This window comes from Aspergillus ibericus (assembly GCF_003184845.1).
Source record: "Aspergillus ibericus CBS 121593 unplaced genomic scaffold BO80scaffold_5, whole genome shotgun sequence".
Classification (NCBI taxonomy): domain Eukaryota; kingdom Fungi; phylum Ascomycota; class Eurotiomycetes; order Eurotiales; family Aspergillaceae; genus Aspergillus; species Aspergillus ibericus.
The window spans coordinates 628,076-649,993 of record NW_020292103.1 but is presented as its reverse complement, the minus strand read 5'-3'; the positions used below and the strand labels follow the sequence as shown (position 1 = coordinate 649,993).

Sequence of the window (21,918 nt, the reverse complement as noted above, 5' to 3'; positions counted from 1 at the left end):
AGCCAAGGGCCAACGGGCCAGGGTGCATGCGCTCTCCCACTGGCTGGACCAGCGTGACGAAGGACCCTGTTGAGTGACACTAAGCGAGTGCAGTGGTTGGCTGGCCCTACGGTCTGTCACATTCATTTCGCTTCAGTGTCTGACATCCACCGTCGGGGGCTGTGTCCGGGACTGTCATCCACCGGATGAATGGCTGTCAGGTTAGCTAGCAGTGCTAGATAGGCTCTAGCTTCCATTTCGGAAGGACGGCTGTCCCGGAGGATCGTTGGCCCCTCTGTCCCTGCATAAAGGTCTCGGATTTGAGGCTGTACAGCCTGGTTGCTAATCAAATCCGTGTGAGGGATTTTGTGTAGTGTCAACAGGGTAGTATACAGTTGGAGGCTTAGCTCTGTTAGCGTTGCCCTATGTCTAAGAATATCTGAAGGGACGCGATAAGGCTACACGATGGAGCTACAATCCACCAACAATGGATCCCATCTGTGTAAGTTCTACTAATGGCATCGATTAGACCCTGAATATATCCGACAAGTGTATTCAAACACCAACATGGAGTACTCCGTAGTATCCTCCATCCCCAGAAGAGTAACTCCCCCGTGCGTAGCTTATCAGCGGCGATAAGATACGCCGCTAACCGTCGGGAAAAAAAGTTCAACCATCACCACCGCTACCACCACCACCACTCCTACCACCATCCACCTCCAACTTACCCACCAAACACTGCCACAATGCCTCACAAACACAAGCGTCGCCAAAAAGACGCCAAGTACGTTCCCCCTCCACGATCCCACTATCCCACTATCCCAAAGTCTCCACTAAATCCTAACCAACCCAGCACCTACGACCTCCCACCCACCATCATCGCAAAGCCCCTTCCAGTGCGCGATCCCAAGTCAAAACCCACTACGACCAAAAAGGGCAAACAACAACAGCCCCAAAAACCGCAATCTGAGACATCAGCAGCATCAGCAACTAGCGCATCCCGCCGATCCAAATCAAATTCCAAACCAAAATCCACCAACCCCACAGGATGGGCAGACGATACTCCCCGGGCCTTTCGCCGGATGATGCAATTCCAGTCCGGTGCGAAGGGGGCGCAGAAGCGGAAGCGGAATATTGGTGGTTCCGAGGATGAGGAGTCTGACTCCGAGGGGGGTAGAACTTCGGGTCAGAAGAAGAAGAAGAGGAATGCGCCTACACCTACATCTACGACTAAGAAAATCGCCAAAGAAGCACAAAAGAATGTAGAATCATCACCATCAGAAGAAGAAGAGGTTCAAACAACCAAACCACAAATCATGCCGGGGGAAAAACTCTCCGACTTCGCGGCGCGCGTGGATCGCGAAATGCCCCTCTCCCACATGAAGCGGAGCACGAAGCCCGCGGCCGCTGATATGCCCAAGATCCGGGAGACACGGGTCACGAAGCACGAGAAGCATCTCCGACGACTACAGGAGCAGTGGCGGAAGGATGACAAGGAGATATTAGAGCGGGAGGCGGCGGAGCGGGAGGAACGGGAGGAGGAGATGGAGGAGCAGTTGCGGTTGTGGGATCAGTGGGAGACGGAGGCGGGGAAGCGGAAGGCGAAGAAGAGTGGCGGGGGAGCGAAGAAGAAGGAGGCGACGGTGGTGAGGGATGATCCGGATCCGTGGGCGAAGTTGAAGCGTGAGCGTATGAACAAGCAGATTAGTCCGTTGGATGTGGTGCAGGCGCCGCCGCAGTTGACGAAGCCGAGGGAGATTTTCAAGGTGCGTGGGGGAGCCAAGGTGGATGTGGCGAATGTGCCGGCGGCGGTGGGGAGTTTGAGACGACGAGAGGAGTTGGCGAGTGAGCGGAGGAATATTGTCGAGGAGTATCGGCGGTTGATGGCTGAGAAGAGACGGGCGTGATGGACTACTAAGATCTAGATTATAGATGGTATAATACCCGGGTGAAAGAAACGAAGATATTGGGTGGAAATGCTTTTTATATACAAAGATTCTCTATGTCCGGATCCGTAGTAACACCGATGCTCACTCCTGCTGCAACGACTTGACATAGTCCGCCGCCTTGGCCTTAATCTCCTCGACCATCTTATCATTCCCGCCCTCAGCAGAAGCCAACTTCTCCTCAAAGGAGAGCCACTTCTTGAAGAAGAAGCGGGCCTGCTTGGGACGAACTTTCTTACTGGCGTCCACGACGCCGCCCTTCTTGGTGATGCCCAGGACCCGCTCGAACAGACGACGGACCTGTTCTGCGTCGCCGTGCTTGATCTCCAGATCCAACAGGATGTTCCACAGGTCGATCTTCTTGGGGAACGAGGACAGGAGACCCTCGAACACTGTCCGGCCACGCTCGACGTCGCCGTTCGCGGAACGGAACTCCAGCTGGGCGAACTTGGAGGTGGTCTCGACGTGGGTGTGAGAGGGCAGGGACTGGAGGGCGCGAGGAAGCAGTGCACGACCGCGCTCGGGAGCAGCCATGGTATCGAACAGGAAGCTGGCGTAGTTGAGGAAGAACTTGGCCGACTGGAAGATCTTCTTCTTAAGAGCGGTTTGGAAGAGCTCGTCCGCTTTCTGTAGGCGAATTCGTTAGCAAGAAAAGGGGAACAATCCGATGCAGTCAGCTTACCTCGTTCTTGCCAGACTGGATGTAGATGCTGATCATCCGCTCGTAGACCTCCTGGGTATCGTTGTACTGGCACGCGCGCTTGAAGACCTCCTCCAGGGTATCGTCGTCGCCGTAGGTGTTCTCCAGGTTGAGCATGGCCACCCAGATGTTCAACTTCTCAGCATCCTGGCCGATGGTAATGGTACGGAGAGCACGCTCGGCGATTTCCCTCGCCTTGTCGACTTCACCCAGCTCCAATTGGAAGGCCATGTACTGAAGCCACAGGAGCGAGGAATCCGGTTCACCGAGCAGGAGTCGTTCGTAGTCGGCGACCGACTGAGGTCCGTTCGCATCCAACTCACCGGTGCGGTCCACCTGGATCTCGGGCTTGCGGTTCTTCTTCTTCTTCCGCCGGGACTCGTCCTCGTCATCCGACTCCGGCTGAACACCCATATCCTCGTCATCGTTAGTGTTGCCGCTCCAGTCGAAGCCACCGTCCCCGAGGCCTCCAGCTTCCCGAGTTGCCGGCACGTCATCCATCGCCTCATCGTCGCTCTGCTCGGAATCGTCCTCGCTGTCGTCCTCCTCAAGGTCAACGCCACCCATGGAAACGTCACTGTCCTCGTCACTGTCGTCGACATCGACGCCACCGATGCCATCCAGACTGATGCCTTCGGAGTCGTCGCCTTCTTCGTCGCTGTCCTCGTCCTCGTCATCATCGAAGTAAGAAGCCTTCAAGCCGAAAGAGATCTTTTCTTGCTTGCGGTCAATCTTGAGAATCTTGGCCTTCACAGCGTCACCTTCTTCGAACAGAGTCCGGGCATCTTCCACGCGACCCTCGGCCATTTCACTGCGGTGGCAGAGACCGCTGATGTTCTTGGAACCATCGATGACGATGAACGCGCCGAACTCCTCGACCTTGCGGACCTTGCCGGTCACGATCTGACCAGGCTTGAGGTCGTGGAGCGTAACAGGGGCCTTGTAGTTAGGGTCCAAAGCAGACTCCTTCAGGCTCAGTTGCAACTTGCCTTGCTCCGCGTCCGCGACGGTGACACGGCCCTTGACCAGCTGATCAACCTGGAACGAGTCCTTCCACTCCTTGAGGTAGGAATCCGAAAGGTCGGAGATACGGACATAAGCAGTCACGTCACGGCCGACCGTCACGAACAGACCGTTGTCGGCAACCCTGCGGATGAAACCCCGGACAACATCATTCACCTTAAGTTGACCGATGGAGGAGATTTCCTTGTCCTGAACGGGAAGAGAGGAGCTGAGAACCTTAGACGGGCGCAGCGAAAGAGAGATCTTCTTGTTAGCCTTGTCGATGCTGATAACACACGCGCGGAGAACTTCGTTCTTCTGGTACACGGTCGGGTTGGCCTTGGTGTAATCATCGGCCATGTCAATCAGATCGACGGCACCGACAATCGACTTGCTGAGCTGCATGATGACTTGTCTCTCAGTGACCTTGGTGACTCTTCCCGGCAGAATCATGCCGGTGGTGATATCCTCAAAGGAAAGCTTCTCGGAGCGTTGCTTGGCGGTCAGATCCAGACGCCCCTTCTCAGCGTCGACGGCGGAGACGTGGACCTTCAGCGCAGATCCCACGGGATAGTGCTTCTCCACATCGGCAAGAAGGGACAAGTCATCGGATGCGTCCATGAGACGCAGTCTGCCACGGACATTGGGGGACAAGTTGATCCAAAGGCAGTCGTCAGCCACGTTGTTGACGAAACCAACCCAAGCAGAGCCAGTCTGAACCTGTTCCAAGTTCAGGGGGCTGGGGTTGGCCGCCTGCAGGAAGCTCGGCTTCACAGACAGCTCGAACACCGGGAACTTTCCGCTACGGTGACTGATGGGAAGGAACTTGTGATTGCGGGCGTCGTGGATGCCCAGGATTCTGGCGGAAATGATCTGCTTAGGACGGAAGAACCGGAGCGGCTGCTTACGATCCTTGATGTCCTCCCACTTGTCAAACACCTCAGACACATCGATGCGGCCCTGGATGTTGTCGGCAAGCTGAACGTTGACCTGAGTGGCCCTGACCGAAACGACCTTGCACTTGGTGACCCGTCCGAAAGTGAAATCAGACATCGAATGGATGCCCTCGTCAATGGCGTTAGCGACGGCATCGTCAGCCGGAGAGGGTTCAGGCTTAGCAGCGGCCTTCTTCTTCGCACCGGCTTGGGTAGCCTCCGCGGGGTTCATGCTCAGGATGAACCGCTGGAAATCGGCGTCGATCGAATGCACCGTCGCCGTCACCACTTGAGACCTCGCCATACCGTAATCCGGCTTGCTGACATTCTCGTCACCAACAAGACGCTTGGGAACGAGACCGATGACACCACCCAAGAACTCCACAAACACTCCGTTCATCGTGATGTTACGGATAAAGCCAGTGACCTCGGCACCTTCCTGGACATCTCCGAACTTGGCGGGGAGCCGGCCTTGCTTGGAAGCCTTCTTGAGACTCGGTCTGCCTGTCACCTTGATGAGTCGGTGCGCGCGCTGGATGTCGAGCACCATCAGTTCATTGAGCTTTTGGCCAACACGGATCTTCGAAAGAGTCGAGGCCTGCTTCGAAGGGGAGCCATCAGCCACATGCTCAACATTGAGTCGGGCCACAAGACCATATTCGTCCAGTTTGAGGAGCATGTCGTCGGTCGACTTCTCGAAGACAGTGCCGGAGACAAGCATGCCGGGGTGAAGGTTCTCAAAACCCTTCCTGTAAGCCTCAGTAAATGTCTCAGGGTCCTTGCAAGAGACTGCGAGCTTTCCAAGAGACGCATCCACGCTCAAAGCGTGAACATTGACAACCTGTCCGAGTCTAAAGTGTTGCGAAGGATCCTTAATGTAGGCTTCACTCATTTCAGACACAGGCAGGAAGCCCCGGACGGAGCCATAGAACTGAACCACGGCACCGTGGGAGTGAAGTTTGATGATGGTTCCCGGAGACTGGGTGCCAGGGGTGATGCTCTGGTAGTCCTTCCAGATGGCGGATTCGCTGTTCAACAAGCTCTTCTTCAAGGTCAACCGGATCTGGCGCTTTTCCAAGTTAACCGACAAGACTCTGGTCGACACCGTCATACCTTCCCGGAACTTCTTCTCGGGGAATTGAAGGGCAGTGTCAGCGAAGTGCATAGATGGAACAAGACCGGTGATGCCATCCGCCAGAGTAACAATCAGACCGTCAACTCCATTGGCTCCGATCAGAAGCTTCTCCACCTTTCCTTTCACAACTGCTCCCAGCGTCACATCCTCGACCCGGAGGAATGGCTGATCAATGATCTTCTTCTCGAAAGACAGGAGGTAAAGGCTGTCAATGGCACTGTATCCAACCACTCTTGCCTCGTGGACGGAATCGGTTCGGAAGGGTCCGACCTCGGGGGAAATGGTTTCCACCTGCCCGTCTGAAAGCCGCGACACATGAACGAATCCCATGTGTTTAGTCGAACCAATTTGCACATACACACCGAGACCGGGATCAACTGTGACAATCTTCGCCTCCGGTACAATCGCAGAGATGGCGGGGGCGTCGTCGGAAGAGCCGGGACCACCCTCGGAGACAAACTTGGCGACGTGGTCGAGCAGCGAAAAGCCAACCTTGAACGGCTCAGCGGCGGGGAATGTGCAGACAAGACGGGCCTTGATCTTGGCGCCAGTACTGTATTTCTTGGTCAAGTCGTTCCCTGAATTTCCTCCAGACTGCACCATATCTACCGTAGCATCCAGCATGCCCATTATCTTTCCAGACATGCCGGTTGACGAGACCTCGGTGAGAAGGATTTCCGCTGCAGTACCCGGGAGGAAAGAAGTGATCGTTGGAGCAGTGCTGAGATAGTGTGACTTTTTGATCGAACCAGAGGACTGAAGGTTAGCAGACAGCTTGATGACACTGCCGTTAGCGTTCTGGCCAGTGACCATGCACAGAAACACTGAGCCTTCCTTGATAGACGAAGGTTCCGTCTTGGAGTCAACTTCTTTGGAGGACATGAATCCTTTGACATCACCGCCCTCAAGGCCCAGATCCATAACCAGACCGTGATCCTCCACGCTGACAACCGATGCTTGAACGGCGGTGTTGACAACCAGATCCGATTTCGAAAGCCCAGTGTTAGCTTGTCTTGGGTCGATAGAAAGCTCAATGCGCTTGCGATTCTTAGATTTACCATCGGCGGTGTTGCTTCCCGCAGAGACAACGTATGCTCGCAGGTACTGGCCGAGGTAAAAGTATTTGTTCAGGTCCAGCGCATCCTCCTCCTCGTCCTCATCCTCCTCGTCATCCTCCTCGTCGCTTCCGTCATCCTTCAGAATCTTCTCAATCTTCTCCTCCAGCACCTTGGACACAGAGGTTAAGGGGACGTAACCAGTGAGGTTGTTGGGCAGGGAAAGTCCGATGTCGTGAGCGTTGATACTCGAGACTTGACCCAGTACCATAGTGCCTGGTTGAATACGCTGCTCTGGTAAGTTCCAAGAAGCGCAAACACCACCGGTTGAGCATCAAGAAACGTACCTTGAAATTCAGACCCTCAATCCGCACGCCTTTGCTCTCACCTGCGTCCTGCTCGGTGCTCTTCTTTCCCTTGGTCTTGCGCTTGCGAGCCTTCTTCGCACCGGCTGATGTCGCATCTCCGGCGTCTTCCATGTCTGTGTCGTCGTCCAGTCCATCATCTCCGAAATCCCCGGCAGAAGGTCTGGCGCCCTTCTGCTCGAAAAGAACATCCTTCGTGGCTTGGATCTGAATTTGTTTCCGTTCGAGAGGCGTCAAAACGCTTCCACCACCACGGGGGAAAGAAGGTTCGTCATCGCGCAGAACCGAAAGCTCCGAAGGCTTGGGCGCAGAGGTTGCGTCCGACTTGGACTTGCTGTCATTCGAGGCGGGTTTTTGTTTCTTCTGATCCTTGTTGCGATCCTCTGCTCCGACGCGGACACGCTTCTGGGGCTGACGGGCAGATGCCTCCTCTGCGGCATTGCCCTTGCGTTTAATCGGAGCCATAGTGGTAGGAGTCTAAAGTGTCCGAAACGCAGGAACGGACACGATGAACTGCTCCAAAGCTCCCAGACCGAATACCAAACCGGCGGTCTTGCAGACGAAAAATTAAAATTTCTGGACGGAAAAGCCGATTGGCGGCGCGACCGCCTTCTGTTCCTGGCGCCGCCGCCCCCTCCGCGAGCACTCTAATGGGGTCTCTCACCGCCTGCCCGGCTGGGCCAGTCGCGACACGAAAAGGCACGTCGACACGAGACTTTTCTTTTCCGCGCGGTGGAGGACTGGCATCATCACAGCCCCCAGCTCCACTCGCCATGCCTCCAGTCTCGCCCACTTAGGCCGCTGTTCTCTTTTTTCCCCCCGACCACCCTCCCCCTCACTCCCCTCCCTCCTCCACTTGTTCCTGTAGCATGTCTGTGTGTCTCAATCGGTCTATGGAGCACAATGGATGGCAGGCATGATCTCCCCGACGTACCTCGGTCTGAACCCGTTTTCCCTCCGTTCTCGCAGGAGCTTCCTTCCTCTCCACCCTCAATAGCCTCCGATGTGGGCTTTCGACGCAAACCCAAGAAGCCTCCCCCGGTCACTCCCCGGTCATTCCGGAGGTTCTTCACGCCTCGTTCTATGCTGGATGGTGGGAACAGTGCCAGTTCGGTCAGAACCAATCGGCAGGCCTTAAAGGCCCTTAGTTCCCCGGCCGTCAATCGTCTGGGGCCCGCCTTTACAAGGACATCTAAGGCCGTTGAACATCGACCGGAGGCTCACGAACTTCTACGAACCCCCAGTCGGAAACGCAAACTTTCATTCTCGTCAATCGGCTCTCCGTTGCAGTCGTCCCCACTTAGAAAGGTTCATGTCCGAAATACAGTCCAGGATGACGCAGAGGTGGAAAAGCCAGTTCGGGATATCCAACTTAATGTTGAACCACGTGCGGACGATATCAAGTCAACTACTATCACCAAACCTTCTCGACAAGTTCTCCCAGTCCGCCGCTCGCAAGCATTGCAAACATCCGGAGCGCTGTATATGCGAAGTGTTGCAGGGACTCGAGCAAATCGAGTGACCATACGATCCAACTCGGGAGCTGGTAGGTGACATCCCTATTAGCTGTCAGACATTTCCTCATCATTGTGAAGGTTGGCAGGACTTGACATCGGACTTCTATTCTCGACCAAGCGATAGCCACAATTGCGCCAACAATTCCGGAGATCGCTATGTTCTTCCGTTCTGCACTGCAGCATGCAATAGTAGGTGAAACCAGGAAGGTCAATTGTCTGTTGTACCTACTGACCGGCTTCATAGCCAACAGCCTTGTTGCAGTAGGTGATGAGGAGGGAGGCATTCGACTGTTGGATTCTGCCAAAGACGATAAGAGCGGCTTTTCCCGGGCATATCTCACCTTCCGTCCCCACACGAACTCGATAATGGACCTGGAATTTTCGTCCGATGATATGCTCCTTGCAACCGCCTCGGGAGACCAGACAGCACTGGTTATCGACATGGCTACGCAAACCCCGGTATATTGCTTATCCAACCATGTGTCCTCCGTCAAGCGAGTCCAGTTTCAGCCAGCAGCCAACAACAAAGTACTTGCGACATGTAGTCGTGATGGTAATGTCAATATATGGGATCTTCGATGCAAAGGATTCGATAGGCCCAGTCTGCAGGCGCGGTGCTCGCTTGAGTCCGACGCAGAACCTACCGCTGGCGCCATCACCTCCAAAACGGCGTTTCCGCAGGTCTTGAGTACTATCCACGGTGCCCATGCCTGGACGTCTCACACATCTATGCTGGAACCCCAGGCCCGCCGCTCGGACATCACTGTGACTTCGTTGGCTTTTCTTCCGCCTGGTCGTGAGAACCTCTTTGTTACAGCTTCGAGTACCAACGCTTGTGTGAGACTATGGGATCTGCGTACAGCACATAACAACCGTCGTGGTCGTCCGGTCCTCCCTCTAGCTACTACTCGACAGCCGGAAAGCCATATCAAGTATCGCGGGTTTGCGGTTACATCGATGGCCCTCGGTGGAGACGGTGCAAGACTTTACACGCTCTGCCGAGATGGTACTGTCTACACATACTCAACTTCACACCTAGTCTTGGGAAGTGCACCCGAGCTGTCTTTGAACAACAATCGACCACGCCGCTCAGGCGGGTCTGATAAAGAAGGGCTCGGACCTCTATACGGCTTCCGCCATCCACGTCTCCAGGTTGCAACTTTCTACGTTAAAGTCGGAGTCCGCAAAGCCGCTGGTGACAAGCCAGAAATGCTAGCTGCCGGAAGCGCTGACAATTGCGCTGTCATATTCCCAACGGACGAGAAATTCCTCTCCAATGATCAAAGAGCAACCACCGAGGATGACTTCCTTCCTCCGATGCCGTCGTCGTCCACTCGCTCCGGCCTCCGCCGTGCCAACTCAGGACGGGTGGAAGACACCGTTCCCATCTACCAGTCCGGAACACCTCTAGTCGGAGGTCACGTGAAAGAAGTCTCCGCCGTGTCATGGACCGTCGACGGCGAACTAGTCACAGTTAGTGACGACTACAGTGCTCGATGCTGGCGCGAGGGACCCGAAGCCAGAGACCTCCGAACCAGTGGAGAGGCAGAAGGGAAGAGATGGCGTTGTGGCTGGGCGGAAACCAAAGACTCCTATGACGACGAAGATGAATGACCTTTCCGGACTACGTAACTGTTTCCTTTGTTTGATTTCACCATTGTTGCATGCATTGCATGGCGTTGAGGCATAATGCTCTATTTAGCGGGTGTTTGGATTCTGTTCTTTTGCAGATGGTACTACTACAGTGTTTCATAGCGTCGGATATTCTTGCATGGCAACGAGGACCCCAGTTGTCTTATAATGGGGATTAACATATGACTTATTATTTACTGCTCTTAAGTTCTTAGCATCACCCTAGACGAACAACCAGTAAATATCGGTGTGATACCTGACTATATGGGACCGATAAACCTGCATTAAATGTATGCTAGTATCTTCAAAGACCAGGTCCAATTCCAATATAAAAAGAATGTCCATGTCGAGCATTTACTACATCAAACAGCAATTAAGACCAACTAAGACCCAGATACTCGTTCAGAACCAGGTACATCAATACTAGGGTAAATTTGTACTCATGACATCTTATTATACTTTTTCTCGCCTTCACCCATAGTCTAGAACTCCGAGGGGGAAAAACCAGAAGAGGTAGGTAGGTAGCATTGCAACCGAGCATCAGACAAGAAAAGGAGAGAACTTAGTGACCGTGTCCGTCATCCTGCTTCACCTCGGGGTCCAACTTGATCATGGTATCAATACGCATAATGGCAATGCAGGCTTCGACGGCACTCTTGAGCTGCTTGATCTTGCCCATGCTGGGTTCCAGGACACCGGCCTTCAGGGAGTCGTGGACACGGCCCTTCGTCAGGTCGAGACCGTAGTTGCGGTACGTCTTCTTCTTGGCGATGGCCTTTTCTTCCTCGTTGGCGTCGCCTTCCTGGACGCGCTGGGAGAGAGCGTGGCGGACACGGAGCTGGGCGACGAGTTCGGAGGAGTCCTTGGCGGCATTCACGGCCAAGGTCTTGGGGACAGTCAGGAGGGACTGGGCGAATTCGCCGATGGCGAGTTGCTCGCGAGAGCCCTGGGGGTAATTAGGACAGAGGTTTAGTAGATGGGGAAGGGTCGGTACGTACCACTGTGACTGCGAACTCTTCGAGGTAGATGTGAAGAGCCGTCTCGACGGCACCGCCACCAGGCACAATGCTACCGCTCTCCAAAGTACGCTTCACAGCGCACAGAGAGTCGTGTACGGAACGCTCCATCTCATCCAAGCTGAAGTCGTTGGGGCCACGGAGGATGATGGAGGCCGAAGTGTGGACCTTGGTACCCTTGACAAGGATGCACTCATCGTCGGATATCCGCTCCTGCACAACTTCCTCGGCATGTCCCAGGTACGAAGCCTCGAACTTCTCATCACCGTTGAGGTCGGAGAGCGTGCTCACCAGGGTAGCACCAGTAGCCTTGGCAATACGTCTCAGATCCTCCTTCTTGCAGCGGCGGACAGCCATAGCACCCTTCTCAACGAAGGTCTTGAGGACCATATCATCGATACCCTTGGTAGTGAAGATGACATTAGCACCGGACTTGAGGATCATCTCAACCCGCTCGAGGACAATGCCAGATTCCCTCTCACGGATCTTCTCCAGCTGGTCGGGGTCGTCGACTGTGATTTGAACACCGAGCTTCATTCTCTCCTTCTGCAGGTTCATGTCCAAGCAAGCAATCTTCGCATCGGTTATGCGGGTTTTCATGGCCTGAGAAGCCACGGTGCAGTTGAGGGCATAGCCGTTGACGAGGACCGACTCGCGTCCACTCTTTCCGTGGGCCTTCAGCAGGTTCACGGCCTTGACCGGGTATTTAACCTCGTTCTTCTGGTTGGTGGTCTTAACCAGGAGCATGGCATCAACGACCATGTTGGCGTAGAAATCGGCGTCGGAGCCAATGATCTTGCTGGACATGGAGGTCTTCGCGATGTTGATCAAGCTGTCTTTTCCAAGTGTCTCAACCTTTGTGGTGATGTTCTCGTTCATATACTTGACGGCTTCCCTCAGAGCGAGTCTGTAACCGTTGATGATGGTGGTGGGGTGTATGCGGTTCTTCATCAACTCGTTGGCACGGCGGAGGAGTTCGGCAGCAATCAGAACAACGGAGGTGGTACCATCGCCAACCTGTAGATAGGTATCAGTGTCATGCTTGGAGGAAAGAAGGGGAGGGAGCCAAAAAGCGGGACGGACCTCCTTATCCTGTTGTTGGGCCAGATCCACGAGGATCTTTCCAGCGGGGTGCTCGATATCGAGAAGGCTCAGGATGGTCGCACCGTCGTTGGTGACCGTGACATCCTATAAGTCCGTTAGGAAAGCTGTTCTATACCGACGCGGGGTTGAAGCGTGATGCGTACACCAATATCGTCCACCATCATCTTGTCCAGGCCGGACGGGCCGAAAGAGCTCTTGACCACATTTGCGATCGCCTGCGTGGCAAGGACTGCCGCGTCGTCAGTACCCAGGCCCTCGAGTGAGGGAATCCGTCAGTTCATACCGTTCTGCTCCCGCACATCAGCGCCGGTGATTTTCTGCCCCCCCAAGACTGTGCGAGATTGGTCAGTGATAGCTGTCAGGGGAGGGGGGATGCGGGGGGCAGAGGGGGCTCACAGAGGGTGTCCGCATTCCGCGGCTGTTCGAAGATGCCTGCCATGGTCGTGAAACAGACGGAAAGAAAGGTGCAAGGGGGAAAGACGAGCTCCGACAGCCAGAATGCCTGAAGCCGCTGGACGTTCGCCTCGAATGTTTGCACTAAAAGTTCTGCCGGCCCAGGGCGGTGAAGATTTCCAGATGCATCCCACTTTGACTCAACCCCTCTTCCCTTTGCGCCTCTCCTCCCCTCGTCTCCTCCCTTTGTCTCCGCATCGCCTTTCCAATCCGGTCCTCCCCCTCTCCCTCCTCAAGATGGCAAGCCAGAACCCTGCTGACGCCGCGGTCCCCGTCGAGGCGGCCGCCCCTCAAACCCTCCCTGATCGCACCCAGAACCCCGCCGATGCCGCCGCTCCCCAGGGCGAGGTCTCCAAGAATGCCGCAAAGAAGGCCGCGAAGCTGGCCAAGCAGGCCGCTGACAAGGCCGACAAGGCTGCCAACAAGGGAATTGGCAAGCAGGAGGCCAAGAAGCCCGCTGCCAAGGCTCCCAAGAAGAAGATTGAGGGCGCTGCTCTGATCGGTATCGATGTCGCCAAGGAGGAGGATTTCCCCGGCTGGTACCAGCAGGTTCTCACCAAGGGTGATATGCTTGACTACTACGATGTTTCCGGATGCTTCATTCTCAAGGTGGGTCGCCATATCCGCCCGACTCAGCGGCTGATACTGATGTGCGCCAGCCCGCTTCGTACTTTATCTGGGAGGAGATCCAGCAGTGGTTCAACACCTACATCAAGAAGATGGGCGTCAAGAACTGCTCTTTCCCCCTGTTCGTATCTGAGGATGTGCTGCAGAGGGAGAAGGACCACATTGAGGGCTTTGCCGCTGAGGTCGCCTGGGTCACCCACGCGTATGAATCCTTATCTCTAACCCCCCTCCCCGCATAGACGGGTTACTGATATGCCATTTCTGTTACAGTGGTTCCACCCCTCTGGAGAAGAAGATCGCCATTCGTCCCACGTCGGAGACCGTCATGTACCCTTACTACGCCAAGTGGATCAGAAGTCACCGTGACCTGCCCCTCAAGCTCAACCAGTGGAACTCGGTCGTCCGTTGGGAGTTCAAGCACCCTCAGCCTTTCCTCAGAACCAGAGAGTTCCTGTGGCAGGAGGGCCACACGGCGCACCTGACCAAGGATGCTGCCCATGAGGAAGTCCTGGAGATCCTCGACCTCTATGCTCGTATCTACGAGGAACTCCTCGCTGTCCCCGTCGTCAAGGGTCAGAAGACCGAAAAGGAGAAGTTTGCTGGTGGTCTCTACACTACCACCGTCGAGGGCTACATCCCCGCCACTGGCCGTGGTATCCAGGGTGGTACCTCCCACGGTCTGGGCCAGAACTTCAGTAAGATGTTCGGCATCACTGTCGAGGATCCCGCCGCCAAGGGTGATGTCCTTCACGTGTGGCAGAACTCTTGGGGTCTCTCCACCCGTACCCTGGGTGTCATGGTCATGATCCACAGTGACAACCGTGGTCTGGTCCTCCCCCCTCGTGTCGCGGACACTCAAACCATCATCGTCCCTGTCGGTATCACCGCCAAGACCACCGACGAGGAGCGCCAGAACCTCTACGCTGAGGTCGACCGCCTCGTTTCGGTCCTCCGCGACGCCGGCGTCCGCGCCGAGAGCGATCTGAGGGAGGGCTACTCCCCCGGCTGGAAGTTCAACGAGTGGGAACTCCGCGGTGTGCCCTTGCGTCTCGAGTTCGGTCCTGGTGAGCTTGCCGGTGGCTTCGTCACCGCTGCTCGTCGTGACATCCCCGGCAAGGACGCCAAGGCCCCCATCCAGATCTCCGAGCTGTCGACCGCTGTCCCCGCTCTCCTGGAGACCATCCAGAAGGACCTGTACAACCGTGCCGATGCCGAGTACCGTTCCCACCGTAAGATCATCACCAACTGGGACGACTTCACCCCTGCCCTCAACGACAAGAACGTCTGCCTGATCCCCTTCTGCTTGACCGAGGAGTGTGAGGACCAGATCAAGGAGATGAGTGCCCGCAAGCACGAGGAGGACTCCGGTGTTCCCCAGGACGCCCGTGCTCCTAGCATGGGTGCCAAGTCTCTCTGCATTCCCTTCGACCAGCCCGAGGGTATCATCCCCGGCGAGACCAAGTGTACCAACCCCAAGTGTACCCGCTTCGCCGAGAAGTGGTGTATGTTCGGACGTAAGTTATACCGACTCCTCTCATTTCACCAACACTAGCTAACATCATCCCCCAGGCTCGTACTAATCGCGATCTATCATGTTGGATTCGGATGCTATCTTCTCATCTCATCCAAGTCCTACCTATGACTGTTATGACTTTCCATTCCTACCATTACAGTTTGCGTTGAGTTCGACACAGGTAACCAAAATTCTACGAACGTATAAGAAAAAATCAAGAAATTTTGCAAGACAGATAAATCAAGGAGTTAAGATGCATGCATGCATGGGTGATGCGAGTTGGAGGGGCAGATATTCGTTGAGATACCTTTTATCGGTTTACCATCGGGGAGTCAGATATAGGTCGTTTCAGTAGCTAGCGGGTTGAATTGAAAGATCTTCTTATGTGCTTTTCGCTCCTTATTTGATTATATTAAACCAATATGTTGGGTAGGACCCGTATTTAGTAATTTCGCTTGTAGTAGACAGACAGAGACAGAGGTAGGAAAGGAAAGAGAGAGTAGAAGAAGAATACAGGTCCACCGCTAGGGCGTGGGAAATGCAAAATGTATGCAATAGATGATCAAATGAATGAAGAAAAGAATAAACAGGAAATCGGAGAAGCTGGATTAGCCGTATGTAACATGAAGGAATGCAAGATGGGATATGTTATAAATCAAAGAGCGTCTGGGCTGTCGGTCTGACGGCGACAAAAAGAGTGTCACTGATAGACTTTGCAGGGATTGACATGAGGTTTAGCGTGCTGTCTGTTGCATTAAGACATCGTATGAAGCTGATGGGACTGAAGGAGCGGATTATCGATTATGAGTAGTAGTGATAGAGGTAGACGTGGTGATGGTTGAGAATACGGCAGCGCCGGAGTCGTTGGCAAATCGGGTATAGAAAGAACAGATCATTAAGTAGAACCAACAAGACTGCACTTAGTCAAAGCAGACTTTTAGAGCTGCTGTCCATTTCGCGACGATGTCCGAGAGGGAATACGGTCGCTGGAAATAGTAGTTCTGGTACTGGTGTTGGCACTTGACTTTCGTGGCCAGAGCGTGTAAGTGTTTCTAGGGGTCGTCTTTTTTATGGTCTGGGATGTCACGTTGTTCCGATTGACAGTCTGGATACAGACTTGTGGCATTTCGCCGACACTCGGTAACTGAATGATTTCTTCGTCACTGTCGTCTTCTGTATAGCTTAGCTGGCTATCTCGTGATTGAGAGGCTTGTGCACGCATGTGCAAGATAGACGGCGCCCTGCCGATATCTTCCAATTCACCGTAGGACGAGTTGGTCCTCGTGGACATAGACTGATTAATGTGCCCATGAAGCTGCGGGTTTATTGGAATATTCTCAAGATCCTTTTCAGACTGGAGAAGGAGGTCCATGTAAGTCGTTTGCTCTCCGGATCTCTCGATATGTTGCTCCGTCATTTCCCCGGTAGCGAGACAGCCTAGGGAGGGAAGAGGAGCATCAGTGTGCCTCCGTCGTCGTGTAGTATCTGAGGCCCGAAAAGCCGTCAAAGGTACGCTCGTTGATATGCTCTTGCGCTGGTCTGGGCTTCTCTTATGCTTTTTGAAGGAGTTTTTGCCAATACGTTTAGAGAATTGCCTTTCTTTTGCGGAGAGACTCCGTTCCAGGCCAGAACCTGGACACAACGGCACATGGAGGGCTCTGTCAAACGATTCCTGGGACGGTGAAGGGGTGAGCGACGGCTCAGTGGGAAAGGACAGGCGTTGGAAAGCCTCATGGGAATTGATCTCCCTCACGATAGCATCCTGAAGAGTTTCAAAAGTAGGGTGGGGCGTCACGGCTTGTGTCGAAGCAAAGGCCTGCTTAAACATATCCATAATTTCCGCCACCTTTTCGTTAAAGGGAGGCAATGGGGAGATGGATGTTGGAGTTCCCACAGGAAGAGGACTATTTATAACCTCTGCAATGCTAGGAGTCTGCTTTGCGTCAGTGGCACTGGGGGTAGGCGGCTGAATGGCGCGATGTGCAAGTTTTGTAGTTGGACGTCCTCGGGCTGCTAGTTTAGTGTTAATAGAAAGGTCGCGGACATTCTTCTTAGCACTCCGAGTATTTGGTGCATCTTGGACGACTTGGTTCTCGTCCGTGCTGCTCTTATTCCTCATTGACAATGGGAGCGTTGGACTGTCAGGCAAGGGCCTATTACTCCATGTATCTCCTTGTTTGTGAGCTGGAGGGACACCCAAATATCCATTGGCGCCTGAGGTGGCTTCTTCCTGGGGCGCACTGATACTTTCAGGTAGTAAGTCTGGTGCCGACCTCTGAGATCTCAAGTAGCTCTTCTGAGAGGCTGCTACTCTTGAAGCGCCAGGGCGCTCATCGGTCTGGGATCGAGACACAGATCCTGAACCTTCTGGAGAGCATGACCGTGGCATCTTCGTGCCTTTCGCCCTTGAATGGATACGATCCCCTTCGTACCTCTGAGAAGCCAGCTGCCGGGAAAGAGGAGGCGTAGCTCGAGATCGCGCACTAGCACTACGGGAGAGGGAGCTCCTCCTGCTAGAAATGTTGCGGTCTGCTACATCTTCCTGGTACAGGGCGGAAACAGGACGCGAGTAGGGTTTCTGCTTGAGCGCCATTCCTCTCAAGAAGGGGACCATGTTCCGTTCGGCTATGTCTTCATTGTAGGGTGTGATTGGCGACAAAGTGCTAGCGCTCTGTATGTGATACCGGTGCGAAGAGAACAATGCATCGAGCAAGTCAACATGCCGAGGGTTTTTTTCCGGGGGGCGGTTTGAAGCACGGGATGGCGGCGCCTGCGAACGAGCGGATAGAGGTCTCGATTTCATCCGGCCATGTGTTGCCTCGCCCTTCTCTTCGGCTTTCTGGAATCGGCTGTCTGCAGCCATGCGCCGGGAGGGTTTCATGTTGGGCGACGCATGATGATCATCGCCTTCTGGGCTGCCTGTCCGGGCATCATGATCGTCGGAGTTTGCTGGCGAAGATTTCTCCGCATGGAAAAAACGTCTCAAGGCAACCATATTCCGATCAATGGTTGCAGCTAGGCCATGTGGCTAGCTTCTATCTGTATGTAATGCGCTTCGTGCTCTAGGATGGACAAAAATCTGGTTATCATATAGGTGCGGCCAGACCCTCAATGTCAGAAATTGAGCTCTCCAAGGTTTGGCGAAGATGATCAGATTGAAGGAGTAAGAACTAGGAAAGGACTGGAATCCAGATTTGCTATCATGATAACGTTTAACTCATACTGGAAGTCGCTGAACGCAGGAGTTTTCCGCACTCGAGTGAATGAAGAGCAACGGGAGGGAAGATTGATGAGAGGAAGGATTGAGAGGAGGAAAAGAAGCACGGCAGACGAACAAAGGATTGGCCGTCTACGCGGGATAGCTGCCCAGTTCGCAGATCCGATAATTGTTCCTGTCTGTATCAGGGGTAGAAGTGGTCCAGGTCCCCGTAATCCATCAAGACAAGATGGGGCTGAGCTGGCGGACGGGAGGGTACCAGCGAAATTTGCGAGCTAGATACGCACTTGCGCCGGTCACATTTGAAGACCGTGGCTCCGCGATAGCTGTCTACCTAGTCCAACGGCGCGGTCTGGCGCGCTTATGGCCTTATAGGCTTATACAGGCTTCCCCGAGGCCATTGTGGAATCCCGCGGCCAGTGCCCTGCACAATCTTAGCCGAGGCCAATGTGACTGTGTAGAACGTGCAGGCAAACCCTAACGTCCTCATACCCACTATGCATAAACCTAGAGCTCCGAGTCCACCTGACAGCGAGGCCATGGAAATTGGATCTGCAAGACTTGCAGTTGTCGGTCAAGCTAGTAACGCCGACGTGCCAATATTAGCAAAAAAGCCAGGCCTGACGTTATTTACTAGCGAGCTTACGGTACCCATAGGCCACCCGACAGCGGGTGGGGCGTCCTCGAGGACAAACAGAGTTCATGGGACGAGCAGACCGGCAACGAGTTGACGGCTTAAGATACGATGGCAACGATGGGGCCCAGAAAGCAGTTGGGGAAGCTGGAGACTGGTTGGAGAGGAGAAGCGAAAATTAAAAAGCCGAAAAACTGGCCAGGGGAAGGGGCCAATCACGGGGGATGGCCGCTGGCCGCGACCATTCCGCGCTGGGAAGCATCCCCGGTGGCCGGGAATTGCTTTCAATGTTTTCCGGTCTTTCCTGTCTGTGACTCTGTCATACTCGGTCTATTCTATCTCGCATGCTTTTCTCTCTTGAGACCTCCAACAAGGAGGGGGCCAAGACCGAGTAAGACAGAGCAGAGTGAGACCATGGTTCTCAATGCTACTATTAACGAAGGACTCGTCCCAGGAGTGACCATTGTCTGTCCTGCACCGACAACAAACAGCTCACTGATCCCACGCATTTTCATAGTTCATCTGGGCTGGAAATTGCCACCAGGTAAGAAGATTAACGTCTCTGCCTGCATACGTATTCCTCCGAAGGTCATCTAGGTACTCCTCGCCCGGGTTATCCTATCCTTTCCGTGTACCTCAAACAGGCCCACTCGGACTTAGATTAGCTTAAATGAGGATGTGATTTAATAATCTATGCTGGGGATCCGGCCTAGAACCTCTTTAATATCCATATCAAAAGATAAGTGGCCCCTGTGAGCTAAAGTAATGCTTAAGACGGGCTATTATAGGCGTCGTTTCCCATCATGAACCTGATTGACGCTAGCGCCGTGGGCGTGATCGTCATCGCCCTCGCATCGATCAACTAATTTAGTCACAGGGCTCGTGGGAGCTTGTACACAGATCGTACGATCATACGATGCCCTGCATGTACATGCTCCATGGCATGTGAGGGAAGCTCACAGCGTCACAGAGAGTGTGCTGACTCTGCTTGAACATGACTCGAGTTTCTACAAAACAATCCCCAATACTATGGCCTTGTCGCAGAGATATTATCATTATCATTGATGTGGCGCATTGGTTGCATTCCATGACTACACACTATCAGTCAGCATGGACCTCCCCACAAGTCGGAGCATCTTGCGCGAGCCTTGTACATCACAAATAAGTCTTCGTTCAAAACCACGACAGCTCCAACTCAAGCAGAAATGCACCCTTTTACCCTGATCAGAATGCGCGCCGGTAGATATGTCACAGAGTATCCGCTCCCTCGCTCAGTTTTACAGAGCAAAGAACATACACTTGAATTTGGAGAGGCCGACGGAGTATGGATATATCAGATGCTTACCCTAGTGAAGTAGACCCATACTTTATATGCTATCGAGTTTACTCAAGCTTTAGCTCGGCCCTAACTATATGTATACAGGTAGGAATGATACTTCTCGGTCAAATCCTAGACCAGTCATGGCGTTCATGCCATTCATTTCCGAACTGACAAACATCAAGTCGGAGATAACGAGCTCTGTAAAAACTTTTTTGAGGCACATCACCGTAGATTTACTTATTGATATCGATCGAATGAAATATTTCGACGCTTGTCATTCCGCATGTCTGTCATGGCAATCCTGACTACGGGAAATATATTCTATCGGCTAAATCTCGCTCATACCTCTTCATTGTTGGAGTAGTTGAATAAAGGTTGAACGTTATAATAATGATCTTCAGAGTCATTCACAATTATAAATAACAGGTGATAACTATGAGAAATTGTAAGAAGCTATATGTAAAGGTTCATGTCTGGTTCACAACCATTTTAAACCGGTTGGTCTACCAAGAAGGGAAACTCAATGGAACGAGTAACTTGTACGAATGTCGCAAGAGTAATATCTGAGAAACCGTCTGAATGTATCGGGAACTCTACTAATGCACCCGATCTACAGCTTACGACAGGTCCGTACACCTCATGAGGGATACAGCGTTGAATTCAGGGCATATGGAAAGCAAATTCGACTAAAGCAAAAGTTTCAAAAGTGATGAAGAGATAAGAAATATAAAGCCCTATTCCCGACCATTTCTTCCAAAGCAACGCCCCCTTTCCCCTTCCTAACCTGCCCCTCAAACGCCAGTCCCAACTTAGCCCCAACTCCATTCCCTCTCGCTGATCCCATCTCGTAAGCAAAAATGAATCCTTTGTACCGCAGCTATGCAGCAGCTCACTTCTCCTCATCTTCACCAGGAGATTTCTTCTCCCCCTCAGCAGCCGAAGCATCAGCCATGACAAGCTCATCATCCGAGTCCTCTTTCTCGACCTTCTTGCGCTTCGGGCTCCTCTTCTTGGCAACAGGGGAGGCGCCGTCAACGGCATCATTGTCATTGGTGGTGGCAGCCTGTTTCTTGACAGGAGTAGTCATGGGGGTGGTGCTGGCACTGGCACTGGCACTGGCGCTGGTTTCACCAGTTTCGCCGCGCTTCAGGTCAAATTTTCCGTCATCTTTGACGGCACCGTCGAGTTGCTTCTTGAGCCGGGAGTAACGCATGCGCGCGGCTCCGACGTTCAGCTCGGTGGCGTCGGCGACGGCTTTGAAGTCGATCTGGTAGGATTTTAGGATTGGTTTGATGGTGGGAAGGAGAGAACTGTGTCTTAGGGAGATGGGATCTTACGGTCTTGAAATCGGACTTCAACAGGCACACATAGAGGAACACCAGGCTGGTGTCGATGACGGTCTTGGGAGCCATTTGGAAGGTAGATTTCAGGTTGGAGAGAGCTTCTTTAGTATGTGAGAATGGTGTGCGGATGTGGGGAGTTGAACGATAGAGGGTGGTTTGGAAGAGAGGTAGGTTGATGGGAGGAAGATGAGGAGTGAGGAGAGATATAGGAGATGTGAGTGAGTATAACACGATGAGGAGGGAATCCTGTTTCTTCCAGTGAATCAGCCATTGATAGATGACATCGCCAGCGTGAGATAGCCATGAAGGCTGGTTTATGGCGAGATCCGGATGATAGAAGGTTGTATAAGGATGAACAGGCAAAGTGGAACTAGGGCACGCCGGGAGCGCATTGCATTTGGTGCTAAAAATGGAAGGATATATG

The 21,918-nt window shown here is 53.5% G+C and overlaps 9 protein-coding genes across 9 annotated transcripts; 5 read left to right on the top strand and 4 right to left on the bottom strand.

Annotated features, from left to right (window-relative positions):
• The first annotated feature begins 632 nt into the window (after positions 1 to 632).
• BO80DRAFT_399230 (uncharacterized protein) lies at positions 633 to 1,974 on the top strand. Its single transcript, XM_025717462.1, has 2 exons — positions 633 to 763; positions 833 to 1,974. The coding sequence occupies exons 1-2, from the start codon at positions 726 to 728 to the stop codon at positions 1,884 to 1,886; spliced, it is 1,092 nt and encodes a 363-aa protein (XP_025579080.1). The 5' UTR covers positions 633 to 725; the 3' UTR covers positions 1,887 to 1,974.
• Positions 1,926 to 7,668, bottom strand: BO80DRAFT_490931 (putative rRNA biogenesis protein RRP5). Its single transcript, XM_025723666.1, has 3 exons — positions 7,100 to 7,668; positions 2,608 to 7,041; positions 1,926 to 2,552 (listed from the first exon to the last, which is right to left on the bottom strand). Exons 1-3 carry the CDS (start codon positions 7,580 to 7,582, stop codon positions 2,010 to 2,012), a joined length of 5,460 nt encoding a protein of 1,819 aa, XP_025579079.1. The 5' UTR covers positions 7,583 to 7,668; the 3' UTR covers positions 1,926 to 2,009.
• Positions 7,669 to 7,938: 270 nt separating this feature from the next.
• BO80DRAFT_399226 (WD40 repeat domain-containing protein) lies at positions 7,939 to 10,467 on the top strand. The gene is made up of 3 exons (XM_025717461.1): positions 7,939 to 8,663; positions 8,713 to 8,823; positions 8,879 to 10,467. The coding sequence occupies exons 1-3, from the start codon at positions 8,021 to 8,023 to the stop codon at positions 10,246 to 10,248; spliced, it is 2,124 nt and encodes a 707-aa protein (XP_025579078.1). The 5' UTR covers positions 7,939 to 8,020; the 3' UTR covers positions 10,249 to 10,467.
• A 55-nt stretch (positions 10,468 to 10,522) lies between these two features.
• On the bottom strand, positions 10,523 to 12,903 carry BO80DRAFT_421993 (chaperonin-containing T-complex alpha subunit TCP1). The gene is made up of 6 exons (XM_025718725.1): positions 12,783 to 12,903; positions 12,670 to 12,717; positions 12,530 to 12,615; positions 12,366 to 12,470; positions 11,265 to 12,299; positions 10,523 to 11,212 (listed from the first exon to the last, which is right to left on the bottom strand). Exons 1-6 carry the CDS (start codon positions 12,823 to 12,825, stop codon positions 10,829 to 10,831), a joined length of 1,701 nt encoding a protein of 566 aa, XP_025579077.1. The 5' UTR covers positions 12,826 to 12,903; the 3' UTR covers positions 10,523 to 10,828.
• A 173-nt stretch (positions 12,904 to 13,076) lies between these two features.
• On the top strand, positions 13,077 to 15,367 carry BO80DRAFT_399218 (proline--tRNA ligase; the record flags this gene model as incomplete). Its single annotated transcript, XM_025717460.1, has 4 exons — positions 13,077 to 13,448; positions 13,499 to 13,668; positions 13,737 to 14,980; positions 15,036 to 15,367. The coding sequence occupies 4 exons, from the start codon at positions 13,077 to 13,079 to the stop codon at positions 15,044 to 15,046; spliced, it is 1,797 nt and encodes a 598-aa protein (XP_025579076.1). The 3' UTR covers positions 15,047 to 15,367.
• Positions 15,368 to 15,853: 486 nt separating this feature from the next.
• Positions 15,854 to 18,327, bottom strand: BO80DRAFT_207832 (uncharacterized protein). The gene is made up of 2 exons (XM_025714275.1): positions 18,315 to 18,327; positions 15,854 to 18,058 (listed from the first exon to the last, which is right to left on the bottom strand). The coding sequence occupies exon 2, from the start codon at positions 17,972 to 17,974 to the stop codon at positions 15,917 to 15,919; it is 2,058 nt and encodes a 685-aa protein (XP_025579075.1). The 5' UTR covers positions 17,975 to 18,058; positions 18,315 to 18,327; the 3' UTR covers positions 15,854 to 15,916.
• BO80DRAFT_207808 (uncharacterized protein) lies at positions 18,079 to 18,584 on the top strand. The gene has a single exon (XM_025714273.1). It carries the CDS (start codon positions 18,182 to 18,184, stop codon positions 18,473 to 18,475), a length of 294 nt encoding a protein of 97 aa, XP_025579074.1. The 5' UTR covers positions 18,079 to 18,181; the 3' UTR covers positions 18,476 to 18,584.
• BO80DRAFT_207809 (uncharacterized protein) lies at positions 18,585 to 18,981 on the top strand. Its single transcript, XM_025714274.1, has one exon. The coding sequence runs from the start codon at positions 18,694 to 18,696 to the stop codon at positions 18,925 to 18,927; it is 234 nt and encodes a 77-aa protein (XP_025579073.1). The 5' UTR covers positions 18,585 to 18,693; the 3' UTR covers positions 18,928 to 18,981.
• Positions 18,982 to 21,040: 2,059 nt separating this feature from the next.
• Positions 21,041 to 21,563, bottom strand: BO80DRAFT_441602 (uncharacterized protein; the record flags this gene model as incomplete). Its single annotated transcript, XM_025721202.1, has 2 exons — positions 21,041 to 21,418; positions 21,489 to 21,563. The coding sequence occupies 2 exons, from the start codon at positions 21,561 to 21,563 to the stop codon at positions 21,041 to 21,043; spliced, it is 453 nt and encodes a 150-aa protein (XP_025579072.1).
• Positions 21,564 to 21,918: the final 355 nt, after the last annotated feature.

Coding starts and splice junctions, on each gene's coding strand:
- BO80DRAFT_207808 (XM_025714273.1), top strand. CDS start 18,182: ATGATAACGTTTAACTCATACTGGAAGTCGCTGAACGCAGGAGTTTTC.
- BO80DRAFT_207832 (XM_025714275.1), bottom strand. CDS start 17,974: ATGGTTGCCTTGAGACGTTTTTTCCATGCGGAGAAATCTTCGCCAGCA.
- BO80DRAFT_399226 (XM_025717461.1), top strand. CDS start 8,021: ATGGATGGCAGGCATGATCTCCCCGACGTACCTCGGTCTGAACCCGTT. Junction 8,664..8,712: donor ACGATCCAACTCGGGAGCTG/GTAGGTGACATC, acceptor ATCATTGTGAAG/GTTGGCAGGACTTGACATCG. Junction 8,824..8,878: donor CTGCACTGCAGCATGCAATA/GTAGGTGAAACC, acceptor CCGGCTTCATAG/CCAACAGCCTTGTTGCAGTA.
- BO80DRAFT_399230 (XM_025717462.1), top strand. CDS start 726: ATGCCTCACAAACACAAGCGTCGCCAAAAAGACGCCAA. Junction 764..832: donor CGTCGCCAAAAAGACGCCAA/GTACGTTCCCCC, acceptor TAACCAACCCAG/CACCTACGACCTCCCACCCA.
- BO80DRAFT_421993 (XM_025718725.1), bottom strand. CDS start 12,825: ATGGCAGGCATCTTCGAACAGCCGCGGAATGCGGACACCCTCT. Junction 12,718..12,782: donor GCGGAATGCGGACACCCTCT/GTGAGCCCCCTC, acceptor AATCTCGCACAG/TCTTGGGGGGGCAGAAAATC. Junction 12,300..12,365: donor CCCAACAACAGGATAAGGAG/GTCCGTCCCGCT, acceptor ACCTATCTACAG/GTTGGCGATGGTACCACCTC.
- BO80DRAFT_490931 (XM_025723666.1), bottom strand. CDS start 7,582: ATGGCTCCGATTAAACGCAAGGGCAATGCCGCAGAGGAGGCATCTGCC. Junction 7,042..7,099: donor TTGAGGGTCTGAATTTCAAG/GTACGTTTCTTG, acceptor TTACCAGAGCAG/CGTATTCAACCAGGCACTAT. Junction 2,553..2,607: donor TCCAGTCTGGCAAGAACGAG/GTAAGCTGACTG, acceptor ATTCGCCTACAG/AAAGCGGACGAGCTCTTCCA.
- BO80DRAFT_207809 (XM_025714274.1), top strand. CDS start 18,694: ATGCATAAACCTAGAGCTCCGAGTCCACCTGACAGCGAGGCCATGGAA.